The sequence below is a fragment of the Alosa sapidissima genome, chromosome 6 (assembly GCF_018492685.1).
Source record: "Alosa sapidissima isolate fAloSap1 chromosome 6, fAloSap1.pri, whole genome shotgun sequence".
Lineage (NCBI taxonomy): Eukaryota > Metazoa > Chordata > Actinopteri > Clupeiformes > Clupeidae > Alosa > Alosa sapidissima.
Window position 1 is genome coordinate 34,235,133 of NC_055962.1, and position 27,607 is coordinate 34,262,739.

General features: G+C 39.3%; 2 protein-coding genes across 4 annotated transcripts; both read left to right on the forward strand.

The window, feature by feature from the left end:
• Nucleotides 1-7,423: 7,423 nt before the first annotated feature.
• On the forward strand, nt 7,424-19,711 carry LOC121711598. Its single transcript, XM_042095341.1, has 10 exons — nt 7,424-7,551; nt 7,947-8,014; nt 8,513-8,827; nt 9,194-9,490; nt 10,093-10,191; nt 11,781-12,161; nt 12,528-12,824; nt 13,421-13,519; nt 14,552-14,650; nt 19,091-19,711. Exons 1-10 carry the CDS (start codon nt 7,448-7,450, stop codon nt 19,135-19,137), a joined length of 1,806 nt encoding a protein of 601 aa, XP_041951275.1. The 5' UTR covers nt 7,424-7,447; the 3' UTR covers nt 19,138-19,711.
• A 5,678-nt stretch (nt 19,712-25,389) lies between these two features.
• On the forward strand, nt 25,390-27,020 carry LOC121711633. Of its 3 annotated transcripts, none has more exons than XM_042095408.1 (5): nt 25,390-25,519; nt 25,635-25,701; nt 25,843-26,220; nt 26,308-26,409; nt 26,591-27,020. In XM_042095408.1, the coding sequence occupies exons 2-5, from the start codon at nt 25,638-25,640 to the stop codon at nt 26,797-26,799; spliced, it is 753 nt and encodes a 250-aa protein (XP_041951342.1). In that variant the 5' UTR covers nt 25,390-25,519; nt 25,635-25,637; the 3' UTR covers nt 26,800-27,020. The 3 variants fall into 3 exon arrangements, with proteins under 3 accessions (XP_041951342.1, XP_041951343.1, XP_041951344.1); XM_042095409.1 differs by having other exon boundaries at nt 25,646-25,701; XM_042095410.1 differs by lacking the exon at nt 25,635-25,701.
• Nucleotides 27,021-27,607: the final 587 nt, after the last annotated feature.

A 27,607-nucleotide genomic window follows, 5' to 3' on the forward strand; every position in this document is an offset into this window, starting at 1 on the left:
AAGCTTTAAACCTTTACATCACAGTATTCGTACAGGCATGTTTTGAGATATGAACTGCAGTGACTTAGTGCAGCAGTTCATATCTCAAGACATGCAGTGTAGTCCGTGAGCCACGGCCTCAAAATATGGAAACCGTTACCGAAAAAGTGGCAAAGGCTATACCATACCTTTTCTGAAAGCCTGGAATCTCAGCTTTTCAATGATGTATTATGGCCATCTGACAAGAGTAGCTGTTTTGAGTTATCACACATAATGTAAACTAAGGCTGAGAAAATAATGCGTATAACTCAAGCAGTACACTGACATAGCTGAAAATCTATATTGGAATATTTTATTTTGTTATGTTTGGTATCATTTTAAAGGGGGGACTCTGAGCTTTCATTTAAATCCTTTTGTGAACATTTTGGATAAGTACAGCCAACCCTGGAGCTCTTCAAACGTTTAATCACACACATTTTCCTGCCATTTCCGCCTAAGTAATCTTTTGTCTTTTAATCCTGTGGCACCAGGGAGCATCAGAGAAACAAACTCCAAACACTGAAATACTGGCATGACCCTAAGGATTCCGAAAATGTATCATTTACCCATATTATCTGATTTGGAGGGGGTGATTTTCAGTCTTGTATCAGACATGGCGTTTGAGAAAATAATGCGTATAAATTAAGCAGAACACTGACATAGCTGAAAATCTAAAAACGGTATAACAAATAACAAATGAGACATTGATTCCTATGTTTTAAGGTGTGGTAAACCCAATTATGACATTGCCATTACTGTAAAAGGTCAAGGTCATGACCTTTAGGCATACAGCTTGTATCTCATCCTCACTGGTTTTAAGAATGTAAGTTAATTTGCTGTGTTTACGTAGCAATACAAATTGTTGCTTTTAAAATCAGACATCTGACTTTCCTCCTATATGCCATTGTTTCTATAGTAAGCGAAGAGCATCTGCAGCTCACGGTAACCAGACTGCAGTTTCCCATCTAAAGTGAGGTATGCCTCAATTTTGGCGTGAATATCTATAGCTTACGTCACTATTTAACCTGGCAAAGCATTATATTGTATCGATGCTTTTGATTGCAGGAGGACTGCCTTCGTCGGTTCAGCCAGCCACTGTTTTTCCTGAGCTTGGAACTGTTTCATTGTTTAGGCCTACTTGTGTGCGTTGTGTAACCTATGTGACTGAATTTAGCCTGTCTGCGTCACGACTGTCTTGTGCTGCGCCATCAGTGGAGGCCAGCCTGTCATAGTTTTACCGTCTATAATATCCGCTTGTCTCTGTGTGTGTGTCTGTTTAATGTGTCTCTGTATTTGTTCTCATGTTGTCTTGGCTTAGGGCAGTGTGCAATATTCCCTATATAAACAGTAATTTGTTTGCGGCGTCTATTGTAAACCCAGTGTAACCTCATCAGTGTATGTGTGTGCACTGTCCATATAGTGTGAAGTGTTGTGGTGTATTCACTCATTCTTCGAGATTGTGTGCTGTAATTTATGCAGAACATTGTTTGTTGCCCTGGTGCCAAAATTCGTTATTTGTGTCTGTTCTGTTAATAAAAGTATATTTTCTTATAACATCAGCTCCAATACTGTTCCTTCATTGGGCAGCCTGCATACAGATTGGTAAAGTGTAGATTCTCTGGTTAGTGTGCATAAAGACACCATGCTGGTTACACAAATAATTTTTGCTACATAAAAATGTATTTGTTTTATGATGTAACCTTTGCAGATTTCTCATCTTTTGCTACTGGGAATGTCCAACCGTTCCAGGTTACACAAATACAGTACGGGTCAGCTGAATGTAGGCCTTGGCTAGTTTACCTCCCAGTGTTAAACTCATTGATTACGAATACTTCACAACTTGTATAGTAAAGTGACATTCGACTTCATAAGATATTCATGAAATATTTACAAAGGCTAGAGAGATTAAATTAATGGTATCCAGGTTACACAAATACGATGTTGGACTTTTATTTTGACAAGTTGTTGTCGTTCTGTCTTCCACATTCATGAAAGGTTTGGTATGAATGTCTCATGAAACAGTCATGAATGCTTTATGTGCAGTTTATGACAGATGCTATGAATGTGAATGAACTCGCCCGTCAAGTAAAGTGTTACCATATGTTTTGTATAGAGTTACCACAGGTTACTCTATACAACCACAGGTGGCACTGTGGTAACTAAAATGGTGCATTTTGCCCATGTTCAGGGTGGAAAATAAAGAAAGATTTGCATAAGACAAGTCAAATTAGTATCTTTAAAAAGAAGGGATCATGGGGAGTGAAGGAAACAATATAAAAAAAAATCTTTGTATATTCCCACAAGGTGTTAAGGCCCTCGGCCCTGGTTGAACTGACGTGGAATGACCCTAATGGAAATAAAGTTGTTGTAAGTAGGTGTGAGGGTTATGGTTTCTATGTTTTCTATGTTTATGTAGAAAACATAGAAAAAAGGCTGAAAAAAGGCCTATGATAAAAGGCAGAAACACCCAATGAGACCAGAGTGAACAACTGATGATGTATCGTATTGGAGGCACCGTGCGGTAATCTCCCTATCCAACCACCAAAGAGGACACCTCCAGCAGCATTTGTGCTGATTCATCAGTCTAACATCTAGTCCTAGTAAGCATACATGTGGTTTTGTCTCCCTGCTATTTTTTTGATGACCACAAGTATGAGTCAGTTTTGGTTCCTCTTTAATAAGAATGACAAGCGAGTGCTTTGTGCTTTCGAGACATTTTGTTTTACCCATTACAGGAACTATTCAAAAGATCAGTGTGTCTTAGAAAAGTATAAGAAACACTGTTTCTTAAATCAGACAGTTGCACATTACAAGATTGTTACTTGGTTTCCCAATCTTTTCCATGACAAGGCCCCCCAAATAAGGTTCTGGCCAAGGCATTTTGCAGATGTCTCGTTAAAGATGTCTTATTAAAGTGAGAACATGGAAGATCACACAAATATGAATTCAGAGAACATGCTTGTAATTATTCAGATCACGCCAGTAGACTGAATCAATGTTAATGTTTAACATAACATTGCACACACTGCCTACATCATTACGTTAGTATAAGCGCCAGCCAGATGTGAGGTTTGAGGCGCGAGTTCGGATGGTTCAGCAGACAAATCATCAATCCTGAAATCAGGATCAGGGACATGGAGTCAAGGACTGTGCCAATATTGTGATAAGGTTCAGAAGTTAATACTTTGTACAAGTAAAGTTACTTATTTGACTTGCTGAATCACTGCATAGGACCCTATCTCGGCGATCTTAAATACATGGTCACTAGTGGCTAATAGCTTAGGGGTTTGTCCAGTCAACATTGGACATGGTTTTGTTCTCAAACATTATCAAATGTCGGGCGCCTGGCGCAACAAGGCGGTTGCTATCTTCCTTAATCAGTCATGGGTCTGTTTTAGTCGTAACGTCATTTAAACCAACGAGAATAACATCTGTCATTCTTTTAACAGCAAGCAGCACAACTTTGAACAGCGCATCAGTATTTTAATAGTCAGTGGTGCATTTGAAGGAATCTGCTTGCACACGAGACAGTATGGAACAGATATTCCACTAAACCATGCTTTACTAAAACCTAGCAGAGTAGGCTATAGCCAGAGGTGGAAAGTAACAAAATACATTTACTCACGTTACTGTATTGAGTAGTTTTTCTGTGTATTTTGTATTTTTTAAGTAGTTTATAAAATTGGTATTTTAAATTTTACTTGATTACATTTTGAGTGAAGTATTGTACTTCGCTACATCAAAAATCCCATCCGTTACTTGAGTAAAAAAAAAAGTTAAGACTAACGAAAACAGAAAGGGAGAGAAAAAAAATCGCGCCCTACAACAGGACATGAATCAAGCTGGCGCCATGCAGTCTTTCTGAAAGTGATGGAGATGGAGCTGGATCACGAGATGCCTCAGATTACATGTGTAGCCTAACCTATGAAAGTGTACAGTATTTTCCGCTATTTCAATGGGTTGTCTCAGTTCGTTTTAGCACTAATGATTGCGGAGATAGCCTAAGCAAACACCATGGGATTTCGTGTTTTGACGTTTGTGCTCACCTTTCTTTGGAAAGAAGTTTATTAGTTGTTTCCCCTCATTTTGATGTCTATTTTTCCTGTTTCGGCCTTTGTTTTTGGTAACCTGACTTGGCTTTCTTGGAGAAAGACATTGCACCAGCAGCACAACAATTAGCGGTCCACTACTAGCGATGCTCAACTAAATAAACAAAAGATAGACTATCGTGCAGGTGGACTAAACCATTTAGCTCTTTAGCAAGGGAGAGTGAGAGTGACCCTAGACAGTTTTCACTATGTTTTGTATACAAAATCCAGTCAGTCCTGTCATTTTGACATTTAATTTGGAAGTTAAAATATTCAGGTAAAATAAATATATGGTGGAAATAAGTATTGAACACTTAATTTTTTTTCAGTAATTAGCCTGAACTTCATAGGGTTAGGGTTAGTGAGTCTATTCAAATTTTTCACCACACATTATATTAACACATATAAAAAATCCAAACATAACAGTTATGTGTAATAAAGTGGAATGACACAGGAAAAAAGTATTGAACGTGCCTACTGAAATTTCTTCAATACTTGGTGGAAAAGCCTTTGTTTGTAATGACAGCTTTAAGACATTTCCTGTATGACAAAACTTATTAGTCGCAGTATCAGGTGTGATTTTGGCCCATTGTTCTAAACAGATTCCAGGGGTCCCTCTTGTGAATCCTGATCTTTAGTTACTTCCAGAACTGTTTAATTTAATTTAATTTAATTTAAGTCTTCAAGTCTTTCTGGAGCTTTCTCAGAGTGGTCCTTGGCCCTTGGAATTGACTATCTTTCTGACTCCCTGGTCAGAAATATTGCGAGGAGATCCTGTGCATGGCCGGTTGATGATGCAGTGATGTTCCTTCCACTTGCAGATAATGGCTCCCATGCTGCTTACTAGAAGATTCTGAAGTTTTGAAATGCATCTGTAACCAGTTTCATTGACATGTTTTGCAACAATAAGGTTGCAAAGGTCTTGGGAGAGCTTTTTGCTTTTATCCATCATGAAATGTTTCTTGTGTGACACCTTGGTAATGAAAACCCTTTTTATAGCCCATTAATATGTAGGCTACTAACCAAGCTTATATTAATTTGCACAGATAGAAAGGATAACTACTCTCTAACTACTTACAGATTCCAGCTCGTTCCTTCCCTTTCCTTGCCTTAGTGCTTTTTCTTAGCGTGTTCAATACTTTTTCCCTGTGTTATTCCACTTCATTACACATGACTCTACTTATGGAGTTGTTTGGATTTTTTATGTGTGGATTACCTAAATTATTGCTAATGCCTGGTGAAAATGTTGTGCCCCCCGTATTCCACTTTTCAAGGGCCCTCTCCTCCATTGGGGCCCTATATTTCCTACTTTCCCCAGTCTGACGCCCTTTAATGTGCTGAACCTTCTGCTCGTTTCCAAATCTAAAAAAACTCTCTGCAACTCAACATTGGCCTGCCTGCCTCAGCTGCCTGTGAGAGGCATTTCAGTTGTGCTGGATTACTGTTCACTGCAAAGCGATCAAGGATGAGTGCAACTAACTTTGAAAATCAACTACTGCTCAAACTTAAAGGAGAACTCTTTCACATTTTTTCATATAGATCTCCATTTCTCAACGTCACGGGTCGGTATGAACAAAACTGAAACAATCGGTTTTACCTAGCTCGAGTTGCTCCAGCTACAGCGCTACACACTGGGAGCATGAACATTGCTGCCTTAGCTGCTGGCTGCAGCAACTCGAGCTAGGACCAAAGTCCTTTTAGGCAAGTCCCTCCACTCGGCAGGCCATATTGCAACGCTTTTTGGGCACTTATCGTGCATCTATTTCAGCAGAAATGCGTGTGCGTAAGGCTTCACGACACCAATCTTGCTCCAGCGGCAAGATCACAACAGATGATTGGCACGATGTCTTCACAGCACACCACATGATTGGCTCAATGTATTCACATGTCGACGTTTTGTGGAAGGGTTGTGATATGTGTAGACAACTGCCATATTGGCGTTACAAACTAACACCATGCATTACTATGGAGGATTTTTTGAGTGCTATATCTCCTCATTAGAAAGTCTCTGGTAAAACTGGTTGTTCTGGTACCCCCCCCAGTAACTAAGTAACTTTTACTTAAAGTACATTTTAAATGAACTACTTTTTACTTTTACTTGAGTACAGTTTCAGATTGGTATTTTAACTTGTACTTGAGTAATATTTAATCAAAGTATTGGTACTTTTACTTGAGTACAATATTTTCATACTTTTTCCACCTCTGGCTATAGCCTACACGCATCTGCACTCCATTATTTGAACTCATTGGCAAAGTGAAACTAACTTCACCATGGTGTTAGTCAACGACAAAACCGTTATACACCGTTAATTACTACCCCAATAATGTTCGAATGACTGAATAAAAACCTGAGGACATTTATTCTGCAGAGAGTTAGTTGCTGCTTACATCTTGTGACAGTAGGTCAGCTTTGCTTCATATGCATCTTTCGCTATAGACCAGGTTTTTCTTGGTCAGTGGCTTAATGCTTTTTAGATAGTGTAAGATAGCGATTTTTAAATAATGCGCCACACCCCTGAGCGCATTGTTCAATAAAAGAGACACTCATGGCAAAAAGAATTGAGTGTAAGATAGGAGTACGCTTTGCGCTGAGTTTAAGATCACCAAGATAGAGCCCATAGATAGTCATTAGATGTATTCTAAATTCTCTGAAATTCTGGGGTGCTGCAAGTGTCACATTTCAATATTCAATAGTTGGATCCCAATGATCCCAGCTTGTGGATGTGTGCACGTGAACATACATACACAAACACATGTTGACAGATGTACGTACACACATACACAGACATGTACATTCAAATCTACAGACACACACACAAACTCACACACTGGTCTTGTACACAAGTTTCTAGACACACACACACACTCCCTCTCTCTCTATCTCTCCTAACATACAACATACAGCACAGTGATATGACCGCAGCATAATGACAGCAGTGTGCACTGCAGTTACAAACGTGCATTTGGGCGTCACCGAAGTATATTTCATCTGTTGTTGCAGAGTTGTCTTAGCGAAACAGTGCGCATACGTTTCTACAGACACAAAATGGTTGTGTTGCTAGACAATGATTGATTAATCAAGTGGAGAAGATGTAAGGCTTACAGACTAGTACAAAGAATTGCAGGAGTAGGGGAAAAGAGAACTTGGGAAGTGTGATGAGCAGTTTACAAGAAGTTGCATGAGTGGGGAATGGAGAGGTCCTGGGGAAAGCATGCATTATGTTCAGTACATCTACAGTAGTTTTGGTTTTTTTTGGGGGGGGGTGACATATCTTATCTTGAAAGAGGAAGAAAAACTATGTTTTCAGAAAGAGGAACACCCTTTGAAAAAAGTAACATATATGTCAGTCATGATGCCACATGCTGCAGATTTAGCAGGGACAGCAGGGGTTCTGTACACTATTGTATTAGCACCACCACTGCAGCCAAAGAAACCTCTCTACAGGTAGTGTCTAAGATTTTTTACTTTCAATGTGTACAGCCAAATTGAAGTTTGTGTGTGTGTGTATGTGTTTGTGAGTGTATGTACATGTCTGTTGTACATAAATGTAATGCTATAATGAATATTTAATGCAGTTTTTATTTTTTACATTCATTTGTTTGATCTGTTATAGACTCGTGCTGAAAGTCACTACAAATCACTGTCGGTTGTAAAGGTATTGTGTTGTTACTCTTTCTTAGATAACTGTCAATAAAATACTTTTCCATTGTATGCATGCACTACAAATCTATTTCATTATTTACATTGGTGTAGCTCTAGAGCAAGTTCTCTTTAAATGGATGTATGAGGAGTTGGGTGTTGAAGAGAATTCAAGGATGTATTGTGTGTTTAATATGCAGCAACGCTGTCATGGTTGTGGACAAAAAAACATCACAGATTTTCTGCATCACCACTCTCCTCTTCACGGGTAAGAGCCACTGACTTAAAAAAAGAGCACATGGGGGCATGACTATCCAAACACACACATATACACACACATATGCACACATACACACACACACACACACACACACACACACACACACACACACACACACACACACACAATCACATATACACACTCACACACACACATACTGTAATATATACACACATACATGCACATTAGCCAAAGTTTCACATTATATATACAAAATATTGCTCTGTTGACATCAACACCATGCCATTTTTTAAATACAAAATTAGTAGAAAGATAAAATCCCTGTACTCTAGTTTGTAAGTCTCAGGTGCTGGTGAACAAAAACAAAAGAAAAAACGAAGTTTACACGGTTGAGGTCATGTGACCCTACAATTGTTTATTTCACCTGTGGGGTGATATTCTCTACAAAATGAGTAGTTTTCTTGAACAAATTATGGGCTTTTGTATTGTTAACAAATAGACTTTACTATTCTTTACATTTTCAAGGTGTACTAGGCCTACATGGACATTACTTCTCGGACAGATATATCTATGCAGCTGCTGGAGGTCATGTGTCCTTGCCATGTACGGGCATGCTTATACCTGGTTGCCGTGACACCGTATGGAACTACAGCAGCCCACAAGGTGAAACAGTTGAGGTGGTGACAGTTGGGAAGGTCAGAACAGACATCACAAAGAGAGCTGGGAAAATGAGCGTTGATGAAGACTGCACACTGAACATTGCTAATGTCACCGCTGAAGATACTGGAGAATACTATTGTGGTCCAGGGGGTGGAGAGACTTATCTCTCCGTCTTAGACAGTAAGTGGCATTTTACGGGTTGTTTTCACTAGTTGCCTAGACTATATTATTCACCAAATTCACACCAGTCTTGACTGTGGATTATGGTTAATTAAAGGAGCTCTGAGTAGTTGTTGTTACAAATGAATATGCTTCTGGACAGTAACTGTATAAAGACATCAACGTATCACCATACAAGGAAGACATAAGAACTGGTATTTCATCTTTCCTCACAGCCCAAAACCAATGACTTAAAAAATGCTTGCAAATATTGGGCATGTAGTGATTGATAACAGTGTGATAGCGTTATAAAGAATGGCACTGAAATGGCTTTTAAAGCTGAATGTTGGACTGGATCCTGAACTTCTTTCATCAATACTTCCGCAGTCTCTGCATCTCCATCAATCTCTAACAATGGGACGGACGGTGATGTCACTCTCTCCTGCCACTTGCATACCCATGAGGGCTGTGAAAAAGGCTCTTCTACTAACAAGATTCATCTGAGCTGGATAGATGAGGAAGGCTTTCCACTGCAAGAATCCGCTGACCGCCAGATCCAAAACCCATCTGCCTGTCACACCACACTCAAAGAGTCGCACCTTCACCAAAGGGAGAAAACATGGAGTTGCCAACTGACCACCAGATGGGGATGGCTTAAAATTGTAGCCACGTACACAATGTTAGGTAAATGAGTAACGTTTGCTTTTTCAATTCATCATGCAAGTTTTATAAGTATTTATTCTCTGTTGATGTGAATGTGAATTTGATGTGTTTTATGTGAATATCTGTGGCACCCTCCTTAGGGACACAGAGCGACTACGCCACCCCTTAGTTTAGACCTGGAGCAAAAGGGAGCTCTGGCAATTACACATGCTCCTTTTCATAGAGAAAGAATAAAAACCTTTCACTGAAATTGGGGAAACATAGCAACCTTTTACACAAATACTTATGTTTTGCAAGAGAGGTAAACATTAACGACTAATTAGCCAAGCCAGACCGCATAGTGGACTTAGACCATAATGAATGACCATATCACTTACAATGTTATGTTATCTCAGCCGCATAAAAAATAAAGTAAAGACAATCATAGAAGAGTTCTAATAAGGAGTAAGTCAATTAACTCCCACACCACACTAATGTGTGTATGTGTCATTAGACATACTGTAAGAGGGCTCACCATGTCCTGATAATACCCAGCAGTACTATATGTTTAATATGTTACATTTGGTTTATGTCTGAATCTTTTACATTACATTGCAACTTTATCATAATTTGACCCTATCTAGCAACTCCTACCCCAGATCCAACCGAAGGGTCCGTGGGATTTACGATGGAATCTGACGAATTGGAAAAAGCAAAGGAAGAGAAATCCACGGCATTTTTAGGTACAGTCACAAACTTTCTCTGAGGCTTTCTCTGAGGATGTTTTCTTAGAAATGTGAATGTAACATTCAGACATGAATGCCATGTGATCTCATGGAATCTAAGTATTTAATGATTTTTAAGTATTTAATGAAGTATCCAAGTTACAGCAACTCTCAACTCGAAGTCACTGCTGCGGGGTGGGGTTTATTTTAAGATGAAGGATTTTCATGTTCAAGGTATATATCCTTCTGGGTTACACTTTACTTGACAGTATCGAAGAATGACATGACACTGTCATGAATGTGTCATAAACAAGTCATAAACATTTATGACATAACGCTTCTGTTATTAAGTGACATTCAGTTTTTGTCATAATAAGTGAGGGTTAGGGTTCATGTTTCATGACAGTGTCACTCTTATGTCGATACTGTCAAGTAAAGTGTTACCCATTGTGGTAACACTTTACTTGATGGGTGAGTTGATAACACATTCATAGCAGCTGTCATAAACTGCACATAAAGCATTCTGACTGTTTCATGAGACATGACTCAACATTCATACCAAACCTTTCATGAATGTGCAAGACAGAACGACAACAACTTGTCAAAATAAAAGTCCAACAATCGCAAAGCAGCATTGCCGTTTTTCTCTCCAGCCTTTGTAAATATTTCATGAATATCTTATGAAGTCTACATCGAATGTCACTTTACTATACAAGTTGTGAAGTATTCATAATCACTGAATTTAACACTGGGAGGTAAACTAGCCTACTTTCAGCTGACCCGTATTTGTGTAACCTGGAATGGTTGGACATTCCGAGTAGCAAAAGTTTGGTATGAATGTTGAGTCATGTCTCATGAAACAGTCATGAGTGCTTTATGTGCAGTTTATGACAGCTGCTATGAATGTGTTATGAACTCACCCATTAAGTAAAGTGTTACCAAATATACTAAATGTGACAGGATGGTATGCAATGGGGGTGGTACATTACATGATAAAATGACTTTAGTTATCCACATGGTCAAGTTATTCACTTAACATACAATTATGGGTTACAATTTACTTGACAGTGTCGACATAAGAGTGACATGACACTGTCATGAACAAGTCATAAACGTTTATGACATAACGCTTCTGTTATTAAGTGACATTCAGTTTTTGTCATAACAAGTTAGGGTTAGGGTCAGGTTTAGAGTTATGGTTAGGGTTGGGATTAGGGTTAGGTTTCATGTGTCATGACAGTGTCACACACACACACACACACACACACACACAAACACACAAACACACACATATACATGCACATTAGCCAAAGTTTCACATTATATACACTACAAAATATTGTTCTGTTGACATCAACACCATGCCATTTTTTAAATACAAAATTAGTAGAAAGATAAAATCCCTGTACTCTAGTTTGTAAGTCTCAGGTGCTGGTGAACAAAAACAAAAGAAAAAATGAAGTTTACACGGTTGAGGTCATGTGACCCTACAATTGTTTATTTCACCTGTGGGGTGATATTCTCTTCAAAATTAGAAGTTTTCTTGAACAAATTATGGCCTTTTGTATTGTTAACAAATAGACTTTACTATTCTTTACATTTTCAAGGTGTAATATTCCCACATAGACATTACTTCTGGGACAGATATATCTATGCAGCTGCTGGAGGGCATGTGTCCTTGCCATGTACGGACATGTTAATATCTGGCTGCGGTAACTTCGTATGGAACTACACCAGCCCACAAGGTGAAACAGTTGAGCTGATGACAGTTGAACATAAGACAGTCATAATATCCAGCAGCCCACCCGGTGAAACAGATCTTGTGTGGTCAATTGGCGAAGTCAGAAGACACATCATCACAAAGAGACCTGGGAAAATTAGCGTTGATGAAGATTGCATACTGAACATTGCTAATGTCACCGCTGAAGATACTGGAGAATACTATTGTGGTCCAGGGGGTGGAGCGACTTATCTCTCCGTCTTAGACAGTAAGTGGCATTTTACGGGTTGTTTTCACTAGTTGCCTAGACTATATTATTCATCAAATTCACACCAGTCTTGACTGTGGATTATGGTTAATTAAAGGAGCTCTGAGTAGTTGTTGTTACAAATGAATATGCTTCTGGACAGTAACTGTATAAAGACATCAACGTATCACCATACAAGGAAGACATAAGAACTGGTATTTCATCTTTCTTCACAGCCCAAAACCAATGACTTAAAAAATGCTTGCAAATATTGGGCATGTAGTGATTGATAACAGTGTGATAGCGTTATAAAGAATGGCACTGAAATGGCTTTTAAAGCTGAATGTTGGACTGGATCCTGAACTTCTTTCATCAATACTTCCGCAGTCTCTGCATCTCCATCAATCTCTAACAATGGGACGGACGGTGATGTCACTCTCTCCTGCCACTTGCATACCCATGAGGGCTGTGAAAAAGGCTCTTCTACTGACAAGATTCATCTGAGCTGGATAGATGAGGAAGGCTTTCCACTGCAAGAATCCGCTGACCGCCAGATCCAAAACCCATCTGCCTGTCACACCACACTCAAAGAGTCGCACCTTTACCAAAGGGAGAAGACATGGAGGTGCCAACTGACCACCAGATGGGGATGGCTTAAAATTGTAGCCACGTACACAATGTTAGGTAAATGAGTAACGTTTGCTTTTTCAATTCATCATGCAAGTTTTATAAGTATTTATTCTCTGTTGATGTGAATGTGAATTTGATGTGTTTTATGTGAATATCTGTGGCACCCTCCTTAGGGACACAGAGCGACTACGCCACCCCTTAGTTTAGACCTGGAGCAAAAGGGAGCTCTGGCAAATACACATGCTCCTTTTCATAGAGAAAGAATAAAAACCTTTCACTGAAATTGGGGAAACATAGCAACCTTTTACACAAATACTTATGTTTTGCAAGAGAGGTAAACATTAACGACTAATTAGCCAAGCCAGACCGCATAGTGGACTTAGACCATAATGAATGACCATATCACTTACAATGTTATGTTATCTCAGCCGCATAAAAAATAAAGTAGAGACAATCATAGAAGAGTTCTAATAAGGAGTAAGTAAATTAACTCCCACACCACACTAATGTGTGTATGTGTCATTAGACATACTGTAAGAGGGCTCACCTTGTCCTGATAATACCCAGCAGTACTATATGTTTAATATGTTACATTTGGTTTATGTCTTTTACATTACATTGCAACTTCTTCATAATTTGACCCTATCTAGCAACTCCTACCCCAGAACCAACCGAAGGGTCCGTGGGATTTACGATGGAATCTGACGAATTGAAAAATTCAAAGGAAGGGAAATCCACAGCATCTTTAGGTACAGTCACAAACTTTCTCTGACGATGTTTTCTTAGAGATGTGAATGTAACATTCAGACATGAATGCCATGTGATCTCATGGAATCTAAGTATTTAATGATTTCTAAGTATTTAATGAAGTATCCAAGTTACAGCAACTCTCAACTCAAAGTCACTGCTGTGGGGTGGGGTTTATTTTAAGATGAAGGACTTTCATGTTCAAGGTTTATATCCTTTTGGGTTACACTTTACTTGACAGTATCAAAGAATGACATGACACTGTCATGAATGTGTCATAAACAAGTCATAAACATTTATGACATAACGCTTCTGTTATTAAGTGACATTCAGTTTTTGTCATAATAAGTGAGGGTTAGGGTTAGAGGTTAGGATTAGGGTTAGGGTTAGGGTTCATGTGTCATGACAGTGTCACTCTTATGTCGATACTGTCAAGTAAAGTGTTACCGTGTTACCCTTTGTTTTTCATATCAAATTATAATGGATTGAAATATACTAAATGTGACAGGATGGTATGCGATGGGGGTGGTACATGATAAAATGACTTTAGTTATCCACATGGTCAAGTTATTCACTTAACATACAAGTATGGGTTACACTTTACTTGACAGTGTCGACACAAGAGTGACATGACACATGATGTAAAAATTAACGACTAAATAGCCAAGCCAGACCGCATAGTAGACTTAGACAATAATGAATGTTTTCTTAGAAATGTGAATGTAACATTCAGACATGTATGCCATGTGATCTCATGGAATCTAAGTATTTAATGATTTTTAAGTTACAATGTTATGTTATCTCAGCCGCATAAAAGATAAAGTAGAGACAATCATAGAAGAGTTCTAATAAGGAGTAAGTAAATTAACTCCCACACCACACTAATGTGTGTATGTGTCATTGGACATACTGTAAGAGGGCTCACCATGTCCTGATAATACCCAGCAGTACTATATGTTTAATATGTTACATTTGGTTTATGTCTGAATCTTTTACATTACATTGCAACTTTATCATAATTTGACCCTATCTAGCAACTCCTACCCCAGATCCAACCGAAGGGTCCGTGGGATTTACGATGGAATCTGACGAATTGGAAAAAGCAAAGGAAGAGAAATCCACGGCATTTTTAGGTACAGTCACAAACTTTCTCTGAGGCTTTCTCTGAGGATGTTTTCTTAGAAATGTGAATGTAACATTCAGACATGAATGCCATGTGATCTCATGGAATCTAAGTATTTAATGATTTTTAAGTATTTAATGAAGTATCCAAGTTACAGCAACTCTCAACTCAAAGTCACTGCTGCGGGGTGGGGTTTATTTTAAGATGAAGGACTTTCATGTTCAAGGTATATATCCTTCTGGGTTACACTTTACTTGACAGTATCAAAGAATGACATGACACTCACATGAATGTGTCATAAACAAGTCATAAACATTTATGACATAACGCTTCTGTTATTAAGTGACATTCAGTTTTTGTCATAATAAGTGAGGGTTAGGGTTCATGTTTCATGACAGTGTCACTCTTATGTCGATACTGTCAAGTAAAGTGTTACCCATTGTGGTAACACTTTACTTGATGGGTGAGTTGATAACACATTCATAGCAGCTGTCATAAACTGCACATAAAGCATTCTGACTGTTTCATGAGACATGACTCAACATTCATACCAAACCTTTCATGAATGTGCAAGACAGAACGACAACAACTTGTCAAAATAAAAGTCCAACAATCGCAAAGCAGCATTGCCGTTTTTCTCTCCAGCCTTTGTAAATATTTCATGAATATCTTATGAAGTCTACATCGAATGTCACTTTACTGTACAAGTTGTGAAGTATTCATAATCACTGAATTTAACACTGGGAGGTAAACTAGCCTACATTCAGCTGACCCGTATTTGTGTAACCTGGAATGGTTGGACATTCCGAGTAGCAAAAGTTTGGTATGAATGTTGAGTCGTGTCTCATGAAACAGTCATGAGTGCTTTATGTGCAGTTTATGACAGCTGCTATGAATGTGTTATGAACTCACCCATCAAGTAAAGTGTTACCAAATATACTAAATGTGACAGGATGGTATGCAATGGGGGTGGTACATTACATGATAAAATGACTTTAGTTATCCACATGGTCAAGTTATTCACTTAACATACAAGTATGGGTTACAATTTACTTGACAGTGTCGACATAAGAGTGACATGACACTGTCATGAACGTGTCATAAACAAGTCATAAACGTTTATGACATAACGCTTCTGTTATTAAGTGACATTCAGTTTTTGTCATAACAAGTTAGGGTTAGGGTCAGGTTTAGAGTTATGGTTAGGGTTGGGATTAGGGTTAGGTTTCATGTGTCATGACAGTGTCACACACACACACACACACAAACACACACATATACATGCACATTAGCCAAAGTTTCACATTATATACACTACAAAATATTGTTCTGTTTACATCAACACCATGCCATTTTTTAAATACAAAATTAGTAGAAAGATAAAATCCCTGTACTCTAGTTTGTAAGTCTCAGGTGCTGGTGAACAAAAACAAAAGAAAAAATGAAGTTTACACGGTTGAGGTCATGTGACCCTACAATTGTTTATTTCACCTGAGGGGTGATATTCTCTTCAAAATTAGTAGTTTTCTTGAACAAATTATGGCCTTTTGTATTGCTAACAAATAGACTTTACTATTCTTTACATTTTCAAGGTGTAATATTCCCACATAGACATTACTTCTGGGACAGATATATCTATGCAGCTGCTGGAGGGCATGTGTCCTTGCCATGTACGGACATGTTAATATCTGGCTGCGGTAACTTCGTATGGAACTACACCAGCCCACAAGGTGAAACAGTTGAGCTGATGACAGTTGAACATAAGACAGTCATAATATCCAGCAGCCCACCCGGTGAAACAGATCTTGTGTGGTCAATTGGCGAAGTCAGAAGACACATCATCACAAAGAGACCTGGGAAAATTAGCGTTGATGAAGATTGCATACTGAACATTGCTAATGTTACCGCTGAAGATACTGGAGAATACTATTGTGGTCCAGGGGGTGGAGCGACTTATCTCTCCGTCTTAGACAGTAAGTGGCATTTTACGGGTTGTTTTCACTAGTTGCCTAGACTATATTATTCATCAAATTCACACCAGTCTTGACTGTGGATTATGGTTAATTAAAGGAGCTCTGAGTAGTTGTTGTTACAAATGAATATGCTTCTGGACAGTAACTGTATAAAGACATCAACGTATCACCATACAAGGAAGACATAAGAACTGGTATTTCATCTTTCTTCACAGCCCAAAACCAATGACTTAAAAAATGCTTGCAAATATTAGGCATGTAGTGATTGATAACAGTGTGATAGCGTTATAAAGAATGGCACTGAAATGGCTTTTAAAGCTGAATGTTGGACTGGATCCTGAACTTCTTTCATCAATACTTCCGCAGTCTCTGCATCTCCATCAATCTCTAACAATGGGACGGACGGTGATGTCACTCTCTCCTGCCACTTGCATACCCATGAGGGCTGTGAAAAAGGCTCTTCTACTGACAAGATTCATCTGAGCTGGATAGATGAGGAAGGCTTTCCACTGCAAGAATCCGCTGACCGCCAGATCCAAAACCCATCTGCCTGTCACACCACACTCAAAGAGTCGCACCTTTACCAAAGGGAGAAGACATGGAGGTGCCAACTGACCACCAGATGGGGATGGCTTAAAATTGTAGCCACGTACACAATGTTAGGTAAATGAGTAACGTTTGCTTTTTCAATTCATCATGCAAGTTTTATAAGTATTTATTCTCTGTTGATGTGAATGTGAATTTGATGTGTTTTATGTGAATATCTGTGGCACCCTCCTTAGGGACACAGAGCGACTACGCCACCCCTTAGTTTAGACCTGGAGCAAAAGGGAGCTCTGGCAATTACACATGCTCCTTTTCATAGAGAAAGAATAAAAACCTTTCACTGAAATTGGGGAAACATAGCAACCTTTTACACAAATACTTATGTTTTGCAAGAGAGGTAAACATTAACGACTAATTAGCCAAGCCAGACCGCATAGTGGACTTAGACCATAATGAATGACCATATCACTTACAATGTTATGTTATCTCAGCCGCATAAAAGATAAAGTAAAGACAATCATAGAAGAGTTCTAATAAGGAATAAGTAAATTAGCTCCCACACCACACTAATGTGTGTATGTGTCATTAGACATACTGTAAGAGGGCTCACCATGTCCTGATAATACCCAGCAGTACTATATGTTTAATATGTTACATTTGGTTTATGTCTGAATCTTTTACATTACATTGCAACTTCTTCATAATTTGACCCTATCTAGCAACTCCTACCCCAGATCCAACCGAAGGGTCCGTGGGATTTACGATGGAATCTGACGAATTGGAAAAAGCAAAGGAAGAGAAATCCACGGCATTTTTAGGTACAGTCACAAACTTTCTCTGAGGCTTTCTCTGAGGATGTTTTCTTAGAAATGTGAATGTAACATTCAGACATGAATGCCATGTGATCTCATGGAATCTAAGTATTTAATGATTTTTAAGTATTTAATGAAGTATCCAAGTTACAGCAACTCTCAACTCAAAGTCACTGCTGCGGGGTGGGGTTTATTTTAAGATGAAGGACTTTCATGTTCAAGCTATATATCCTTCTGGGTTACACTTTAATTGACAGTATCAAAGAATGACATGGCACTGTCATGAATGAGTCATAAACAAGTCATAAACATTTATGACATAACGCTTCTGTTATTAAGTGACATTCAGTTTTTGTCATAATAAGTGAGGGTTAGGGTTAGAGGTTAGGATTAGGGTTCATATGTTATGACTTGACAGTGTCGACATAAGAGTGACATGAGACTGTCATGAACGTGTCATAAACAAGTCATAAACGTTTATGACATAACGCTTCTGTTATTAAGTGACATTCAGTTTTTGTCATAACAAGTTAGGGTTAGGATTAGGGTTATGTTTAGGGTTAGGGTCAGGTTTAGAGTTATGGTTAGGATTGGGGTTAGGATTAGGGTTAGAGGTTAGGATTAGGATTAGGGTTAGGTTTCATGTGTCATGACAGTGTCATGTCACTCTAATGTCGATGCTGTCAAAAGTGTTACCCAAGTATGAATCATCGGATACAATATAATATGGTAATGCGGGGGCTATCCGCAAAAAGATTGAGACGGATCGGACTTAATGTAGACCAGGCCACAGTTTCAGTTCTTCTTTGATAAGAATAACAAGGGAAATACAAATGCACAATGAAGACATTTTGTTTTACATATTACAGGAACTGCTCACATTAAGGATCTAGAACAGTTTTTTTAAACCAGACAGATCTCAAATCTTAGAACATTCATCACTGTATTTCATCACAACCATCCATTAATTGATTCTTTTCAAGTATAAGTTAGTGACTATTATAATTCTTATCCAAATAGAGATGTGTCTTATGTTATGCCTATGCTATGTTAAGATGTCTGTAGGATTCATTTTGGTAAAGGTGATCCTCATATCTCTCTCTCTCCCCCTCTCCACAGCAAAACATCCCAGACCACGCAGGCTTCGCAGGGAACGAGGAAACTGACCGACTCTTCGCTACACTTGCCACCAGACCTGCCCCTCTTCTGCTATGATGTCTGCTGGTCAACGGTGGGGGCCCAAAAGACCATCAATCCCTTGTGTACCATTTTCAGGACAGGTGCATGAGTTTGTTTTGTGTTTTATATGCATCATTTATGCCATTTAGCCTATGATATTAACAATTTTGCCAAATAGAAAACAAGAAAACATCTCATCTGCAAAGGAATCATTATGTATAGCCAGTGATGTCATGGGTTGTTGGTATAGTCTACATTAAGCCAATTTGGTGGACTAGACTAACCTGTAATATTAATGTTGGGTTACACACTGAGAAACAGATAGATGGCCACCTCAGTATCTCTTCTTCCGAGTAACATGGTGAAATGTTCTGATGCCCCTCTATGTTCAGTTGCTTAGGTAGCCACAAGGGGGCAGAAAAACTCCTTGACCAATCCTTGGCTACTTGTGAGAATAAAAAAAATGTATTTTTGGAATAAAAGTTCTGCATTTTTTATTTTACAGAAGCATATTGGTTATCTGAATTAGCAAAATAATAAACCTGTAAATTCTGAACAGCTCTTTATGAGTTTATAATCTTGTTGATTATTCACCCATTGTTTCAGCCCAAGTCCAATTTAAATCTTACTAAATATTTGCTCTAATCCACCTGATGTAATCAGCTAAACACTTTAGCTGGTAAATCAACTAATAATTGTGTTGAGTATAAAGGCAAAAGATATAGACCTACACGGCAGGATATTTATTTTCTGCAGTTTGTCCACCTAACTGCTGTAAACCAAAAATTTGTTTTGAGTTTTGTCACATCACAAAAATGGTGTCATTTACCATTCAGAAAAATCTGACTAAAGCCTATACACTGCTAGGTTTTAGTAAAGCATGGCTTAGTGGAATACCTGTTCCATACAGTCTCGCTTGCAAGCAGATTTCCTTTAAATGCGCCACTGAATATCAAAATACTGATGCGCTGTTTGAAGTTGCGCTGCTTGCTGTTAAAGGGAACGACAGATGTCATTCTCATTGGTTCAAATGATGTTACACCCAAAACACACCCATGACTGATTAAGAAACATATACCACCTTATTGTGGCATCCGCCCAATGTTTGAAAATGTTTGATAACAAACCCACATCCAATGTGGACTGGACAAACCCATAAATTTAATTAAGTTGTTCACCAGTGACCATGTGTTTTAGATCACTAAAATAGGGGCCTTAACCTTTTTGGGGTTTGCTCACTCAACTCTGAAGGGGAGGGTTTAAACTAAATGAGGAAATCATTACATCATCAATACACCCTTTTAGGACCACCCCCAAAAACACTTTAATGATGGTACCCTGTTTAATGGTCTAACACCACAATTCAGTATCACATGTCTTTACAGTTAGTAGAAAACTACAGAGTAGTTTTCTAACCTATACACAAGGTGTTTCCAAGCAAATATCCAGGTTTAGTTTACATGGACTTGCAAGATGAATGTAAAGAATGGAAAACAGTCTTTACATTGACTTTGTCGATTAAGGAGAGTTCGGTGCATGGTCACAAAGCTACCGTGAACTTACCTTTATATGCAAATGCCGGACTTTGAAATGACCATTGAAAGAATGGGGTACCTGAACAAAGACAGAGTGTGACGCAAATACAGAGTGAGATGCAAACCATCCTTCTGATCACCGCCCCCTCCACACATTATGTTATCACCATAGATATACATCTATATATCTCTGGTTATCACTCTTGGAGTTGGAGATTCGGGTAGAAGTTGCTGGACCCTATTGTGAACACTCTTTTGTCAAATCAGTGAAATCAACTCAATTATTCACGTGGGTGCCAGATAAGCTTGAGGGGGCGCTAGATATTTGCTAAAATGGGACATTTTATTCCCCAGCCCAATTATAATATTCAAAATGGGCTTGCAGAAGCGGAGTATGTTGTCATCCATTCTCTGTCATCTTTAAGAGGAGGGGTTATATTATAGGGAACTCACCACATTATTAGGACTCACTTAATAAAATGAGCACAACAAATGATGAAGTCCCATACATGATGACCTAACTCCACTATTCAGTGCCACACAGTTTACATTCTTTAAACATGTTTTCAGTAGTTTTTTTCTGAAAAGAGACAAAAACATAATCTGCACACTCAGATGATCTGTGCAATAGTTGCTGTTTTTGTTTTTTGTTTTATTCAAATCTGCTAGAAAGGTCAGGTCTATGACCGAAAGATTCAACTCTACCTCAGGTCTATGGCCAAAAGCTTACAAATTTGAATAAAACAATATTGCACAGATCTGAGTGTGCAGATTTTCCATTTTTACTGTTTCTGGTGTAGTTTTCAAATACAAGGTGTCTCCAAACAAATGTCCAATTTTGGTTTACGTTGTCTTGAAGTTGCTTTGCCTTTGCAGAGTAGCCTACTGGTATTCTGGAACAGTGCTGCAGGGTCTAGCTCCCAGTGGCAGCAGAGGAGGCCATATCTTGGGAGCAGCAGATAGCAAAGCTTACCAATCACATCCTCCAGATGAAACGGGGGACATTTTTGGAAAGCGACAGCATAGTTACGGCACCAGCTGCTCCAGCCGCCCGCTCAGAAGTGTCAGCAGCTGACGCGAGCATGTCGGATCACCAGGGATCCGGCGGAGGGAGTTCTGCACTAATGAGTCCGACAGTCGCACAAGCGGAGAGAGGAAGAGCGCGCGATGTGCACGCGAGAGGAAGAGCGCGCGATGTGCACGCGAGAGAAACAAAGCCCTCAGTGTTGTCTAAGATCAATAGCAAAACCGGGGCGAGAGGAGTCACCTAATCAGCCAATCATACACACTGAGGGAGCAAACGCGTTGTCGTCTTGGCATCTGTTTTCATGACAGCTGTGTCTGATCCGGGGCAGCTTTAACTGCCTCCTGCCATCAGAGCGCTGCAGAGTCTTTGATGTGTGAAGCGCGTCGAGCTGATTGTGTTTGTCTGCATCACCGGCAAAATAGTTAAAAGCGGTTTGTTTGTTGGCTTGTGCTTTTTGGTCTGTTTACTTTCTGATAAGCGAGCAGATGTATTTGAACACATATGGTGATCAGAAAAAGAGATGAGGAAGGAGCAGAGGACAAGAAGGGGGGAGAGGGGTTAAATATGAGACGGGAAAAGGTATAGACACAACACAGAGTAGACAGATAGGAACACTATGAGTGTGGCTGACTGGCTGTTTGGAGGTGAACTGATGGTAGGGAAAGTGCTTTTTATTATCATTTGTCAGCACTAAAGGTGTACTCTCCTGTAGAATATGTGATTCTGAGAAGATATATTGCAGGAGAATAAATGTCAAATTCAAGAGAAAGTGAAATATCTAAAACATCATTAGGTCTAGAGGGGTGAATGTGATGAATGAGAAGTGTTATGAGTGCCAGAAGAGAAGTTGTAGTAAGTGTGAAGCAAGCTGCTAGTGTAAGCATAGAGAATGAGAAAAGAAAGCAACATGAGGGGGCTGCTGTGTACAGGCTTATTATTATCAGTAGCCAAACAATGCCTAATGCAACATCTCTGGAATAGAGTGCAGCACCCACTAGGCTAAAGAGGATCTGCATCTGTGTTGTTTTCTAATTTGAAAGCTTTGACTCTTGGGAATCCAAAAATGACAACTTTTTTCATGTACAATCTGTATAGTGCTTTACATTCTCAGATTAATCTTGTTATGTCTCAATTAAATTTGATCCAAAATGCCCCCTCCCCCTCCTCAGCTTTTGGTGCTACCCTGACCTCTGGCTCCAGTGTAGCTGCAGCACAATAAGTAGATGCAATGGGTACTGAGATATTCACAAGAATCCATAGAAATTGAATCTAAATAGAGACTTTAGAACATGAGGGGGCTGCTGTGTATAGACTTATTATCAGTAGCCAAACAATGCCTAATGCAACATTTCTGTATGGAATGCAGTGCAGCACCCACAAGGCTAAAGAGGATCTGCATGTTTGTCATTTTATAAAATTGATTGTATGAAGAAACGATAATCTTCGTTTGTGTCATTCATTCATTCATTCATTCAGTCATTCACTCTTACTCATTATTCATTTCCTGTAAATTTACTTCCTATCCACAAGTTGCCACGGGGTGCTCTTTTGATCCTGTGAGGGAAATTTGGTCTCTGCATTTATCCCAATCCGTGAATTAGTGAAACACAAACAGCACACAGTGAACACACAGTGAGGTGAAGAACACACTAATCCCGGCGCAGTGAGCTGCCTGCATCAACAGCTGCACTCGGGGAGCAGTGAGGGGTTAGCTGCCTTGCTCAAGGGCACTTCAGCCGTTCCTACTGGTCGGGGTTCAAACCGGCAACCCTCCGGTAACAAGTCCGAAGCGCTAGCCATGGCTAAAGAAGCGCTAGCCAGTAGGCCGCGGCTAAAGAAGAAAATGGGTGAAACCTCCGGGGAGGCAGCGGAAGTAGCTTACTTGCTGCAAGCTAAGCTATTATAGTGATCGGAAGTTTAAGGGTGTTTTTGTGATCAGAGACCAAGTGCATTGTTGCAAAAGGGTTGTTGTCTCAATCATTCATGGGTGTAACATCCTTTAAACCAATTAGAGTGACATCTGTCATTCCCTTTAGCAGCAAGCAGCAAACTTCAAACAGCGCATCTGTATTTTGACACTCAGCACATTTGAAGGAATCTGCTTGTACGCGAGACCGTGTATGGAACACTAAATCTTGCTCTACTGAAACCTTTTTGTAACTAGCAGTGTATAGCCTACATGCATCTCCACTCACCTATTATTTATACTGATAGGCAAAGTGAAACTTAACCTACTTCACCATGGTCTCATAGTCAACAACAAAACAGTTTGACAGGATTACTTTCACTATTGACTGACAAGGTGTTAACACTGAAAAAACACTTACCCCAATAATGTTCGAATGACTGAATAAAAATCCTAAGGATATTTATCTTGCAGAGGAGTTGTTTGGTACTGGTTGAGAGCTACTTACATCTTTTACAATGTTTTTTTATTTATTTATCTAGTTAATTGTATTCTGTCTTTATTTACGTTATTTTTGATAGTTTTTGTTTTATTTGTAGTCCTTTTTTTTTTGCTTACAAGTCGAATGATGCCGTTAAGTTAACGTTAATGTAAGTTCATTGGGCTGAAGACCTTGCCATGGCTAGCTTTTGCCCTGGGCCTCTGACATCCTCCATCCTTGAACGGCGCTGCATTTCACCGTCTGGTCGAAAAGAAAGATTTCTCAGGACAGCTGTGGACCTACTCTGCGAGAGATATGCTGCTACCGCGACCACAGAACTGCTGCTGACCTGCAAGCTGCTATGCTTTGCTGCCTGGAGTCTGGATTGAGTAGAAGCATGACCGTGATGACCGTGGTCTCTTGGACTTTTCTCAGACGGATAACTTATGGCAACCTTACACCAAACAACTTTGACAAGATTTGGGAAAGATTCTTGAAAGATTGTAGTCTTGTAACTAATGATCAATAATGTCCCCCATCAATGTCCCCCCATCAATAATGTCCCCCATTCATACTCAAAAGACTCCAATCTTTCAAGAATCTTTCCCAAATCTTGTCAAAGTTGTTTGGTGTAAGGAGGCCATTAGATGCAACCAATACCTTAAAAGTGGGTTATAAGAGCTATATGGAATTTAACATGGAATTTATTTATTCTACTATTTGTGGTTTAAAACGTAAGTTTTTGTTACATAAGCCTAAAACAAAATTAGAGTGTTTCTGCAGATGATGGTACATTTTCCATCGCCTTCCAAAAGACGACGAATCAAAAATAATATGTCTAAAGAATTTAAAGGTGCCATAAGCGATGTTACACTGTTTCTAAGCTAAACATTTTTTGTCACATACAGCAAACATCACCTCACCATCCGCTAGCTGCCTGTCCCATGAATACACTGTAAAATAACCCAGTCTCTGTGGACAGCCCAGGCAACAAAAACATAGTGGTACAGCCTGGACCATGAAACATAAACTGTTCCAGCCAATCCCCAAAACGATGCGCGTTCAGGATACTTTCAATTGCACGGGAGGGGAAGGGAGGGACAAGCTAGCTCTCTGTTTTGTTTAAACGTCAACAGAAGTGACATTACCCAACATCGCTTAGAGTACCTTTAAACATCCACATCAACAGTAACCAACATGCACTGCTTTGTGTCATCACCTTTGTTGATTGTGATGTCATTACCTGTGGAATATTCTCTGCTGTGAGGCATTTCTGAAAATTACATTTTTAAAGAGCAGCACTCAATTTTGGAGAGCAGCCACGATTCATATCTACAATATCTATACCTTATTCTAAATATATGTCTATTCAGACATTTCTTTCTGTTCAAAGGCGGGAAGGAATCTGAAAATATGACAGGTGAGTCAACCCATTCAATCTGTTATTTAATTTTCATATCAAGCACTTTTGTAGGGATAATCAATACTTTAAATCCAAGTTACATTGTTTTTTGTTGCTTCTTTCCTTTCCTGAGGTCATGTACAGTGCCAGCCACTCCAGCCCTAGTAGTGCCAATAAACTCACTGTAATGGAAGCCATGGGTCTGATACTCACCATCGGCAGTAGTCATAACGTCATCAGTATATTTGACTGTAGCTTTGAAAATGTAATTGTGTACTGAAATCCCCGTGTGTGTGTGTGTGTGTGTGTGTGTGTGTGTGTGTGTGTGTGTGTGTTTTAAGGTGATCATGAGTATGCCATAGAGGACATTCTGGCAGCGGGAGACCCAGAAGCCCTTTTTCAGAGCTATGTTGATGAAGACCCAGGAGTGTTTTTTCAGGACTATGCTGAGGAAGACCTGGGAGACCTCTATCAGGAGGACCATGTTGATGAAGACCAGGGAGACCTTTATCAGGAACATGTTGATGAAGACCAGGGAGACCTTTATCAGGACCATGTTGATGAAGACCTGGAAGACCTCTATCAGGACAATGTTGATGAAGTCCAGCAAATTAATGTCACAGTCTTCATGCCAGTCATTGCAATTCCTCTCTTAATACCAGTATTTGTACCAGTTCCTGTGCCAGTTCCCGTACAATCTAATGCGGACCAGCAGAGAGGTGATTGCCAGTATTGCACTTAAAAGTCAAAGAAGATATGTATCTGTAATGTAAGTATTATAATCGGGACCTCAATTTCCTTTGCAGTGTCCAGTCCCATAGTCTCATCGAGGGGTGTCAACGTTGGACAGTCCAACACACAGGTGGGAAAAGATGCCAGAGGATCTGCTTTGTGTTGCTCAGCAACAGGTACTTTACTAATTCTACCAAATATGCATTTATCTACAGAAAAACCTTTAAGTATAAATTGTCCATAATTGTCCTATTCATGCCTGGAATTTGGTTAAAGAGACCACTTCTGTATAGATGTGTAGCTATTTGAGGATTTCAATACCTGCCATACAAATCATGCACTTTTTGTGTCTTTCAGTTTTGGAGTCTGAGCCGAGGCCATCAACCAGCAATGCCTCTGTGTCTACTGAGACCAAAGGGACGTTGTCAAGGAAGAGACGGAGGTGCCCCTCAGACGATGGTTCAGCCGTGGGGAGCACGCCACAGGAGGCCGAAGATAGGCCCTGTGTTCCCACACTACAGGAAGACCTCAGAGGAGTCGTAGACACAAGGGAGATCCTAGATTAACACAATAACCTGGTCCACTTTGTACTAAGTGTCCTTATTACAATGTAACAAAGTAGGTATTAGAAGGCCTATTATCACATTACTAATGGTACTTCTAAGTATACTTACTAGAGGTACATATTAGGTGCATAGTACCAAAAGGCACTTAAAGTAAGTAAGTTGTCTCTTGTTATAGACTTACACAATGGCCTATGAAAAAGAAATAAACAAAATACAACATCTGCTTTCACTTGTTTGTTTTTCTATTATTGATAAAGTACAATAATTGTATTGTTGGGTTGGATATTAAGCAATCATGTCCAAATAAATGTGAAGGGAGCTTACATTAATTGCTATGCCACCAAACTAGCTGAACTTCATATAATGATGGTCAATGCATAGGCCATTAGTTCTGACCAGTTAGCGCATCTCAGTCTCTGATACCTTAAAAGTGGGTTATAAGAGCTATATCCACTGACAATGTAATGTTTCACGATTGTCACAAGATTTGTCGGGCCGCCATTCTTGAAGTTGCATGGTTGGTTTTCTCGATAGCGATTCACTATGCTGATGCTGTATAGCTATGATAGGTGGACGATTCACCTATTACAAATTCGTTTACCATCAAATTGGCTTCGTAAAGTAGAAAATCTTCTATAGTGTACCTGTTGTCGCTGATCATTTCTAAACAATATCTTAAACCAATATAGTAAATCTTACACCTTATAAGTCTTTGCTATGAGTTTGGGAATCAGCATAATAGTAATTGTTAATTCATCATGAAGAAATATCTGTCAGCAAATGAAAGCAGTGTTGTAGATTCTTTGTG

What these genes read in the sequence shown, in the direction of transcription:
- LOC121711598 (XM_042095341.1), top strand. Translation starts at nt 7,448, where the DNA reads ATGTCAGTCATGATGCCACATGCTGCAGATTTAGCAGGGACAGCAGGG. An exon ending in TTATCTCTCCGTCTTAGACA is followed by an intron (nt 8,828 to 9,193) that starts GTAAGTGGCATT and finishes ATACTTCCGCAG; the next exon opens with TCTCTGCATCTCCATCAATC. An exon ending in TTATCTCTCCGTCTTAGACA is followed by an intron (nt 12,162 to 12,527) that starts GTAAGTGGCATT and finishes ATACTTCCGCAG; the next exon opens with TCTCTGCATCTCCATCAATC.
- LOC121711633 (XM_042095408.1), top strand. Translation starts at nt 25,638, where the DNA reads ATGTACAGTGCCAGCCACTCCAGCCCTAGTAGTGCCAATAAACTCACT. An exon ending in TAATGCGGACCAGCAGAGAG is followed by an intron (nt 26,221 to 26,307) that starts GTGATTGCCAGT and finishes TTTCCTTTGCAG; the next exon opens with TGTCCAGTCCCATAGTCTCA. An exon ending in TTTGTGTTGCTCAGCAACAG is followed by an intron (nt 26,410 to 26,590) that starts GTACTTTACTAA and finishes TGTGTCTTTCAG; the next exon opens with TTTTGGAGTCTGAGCCGAGG.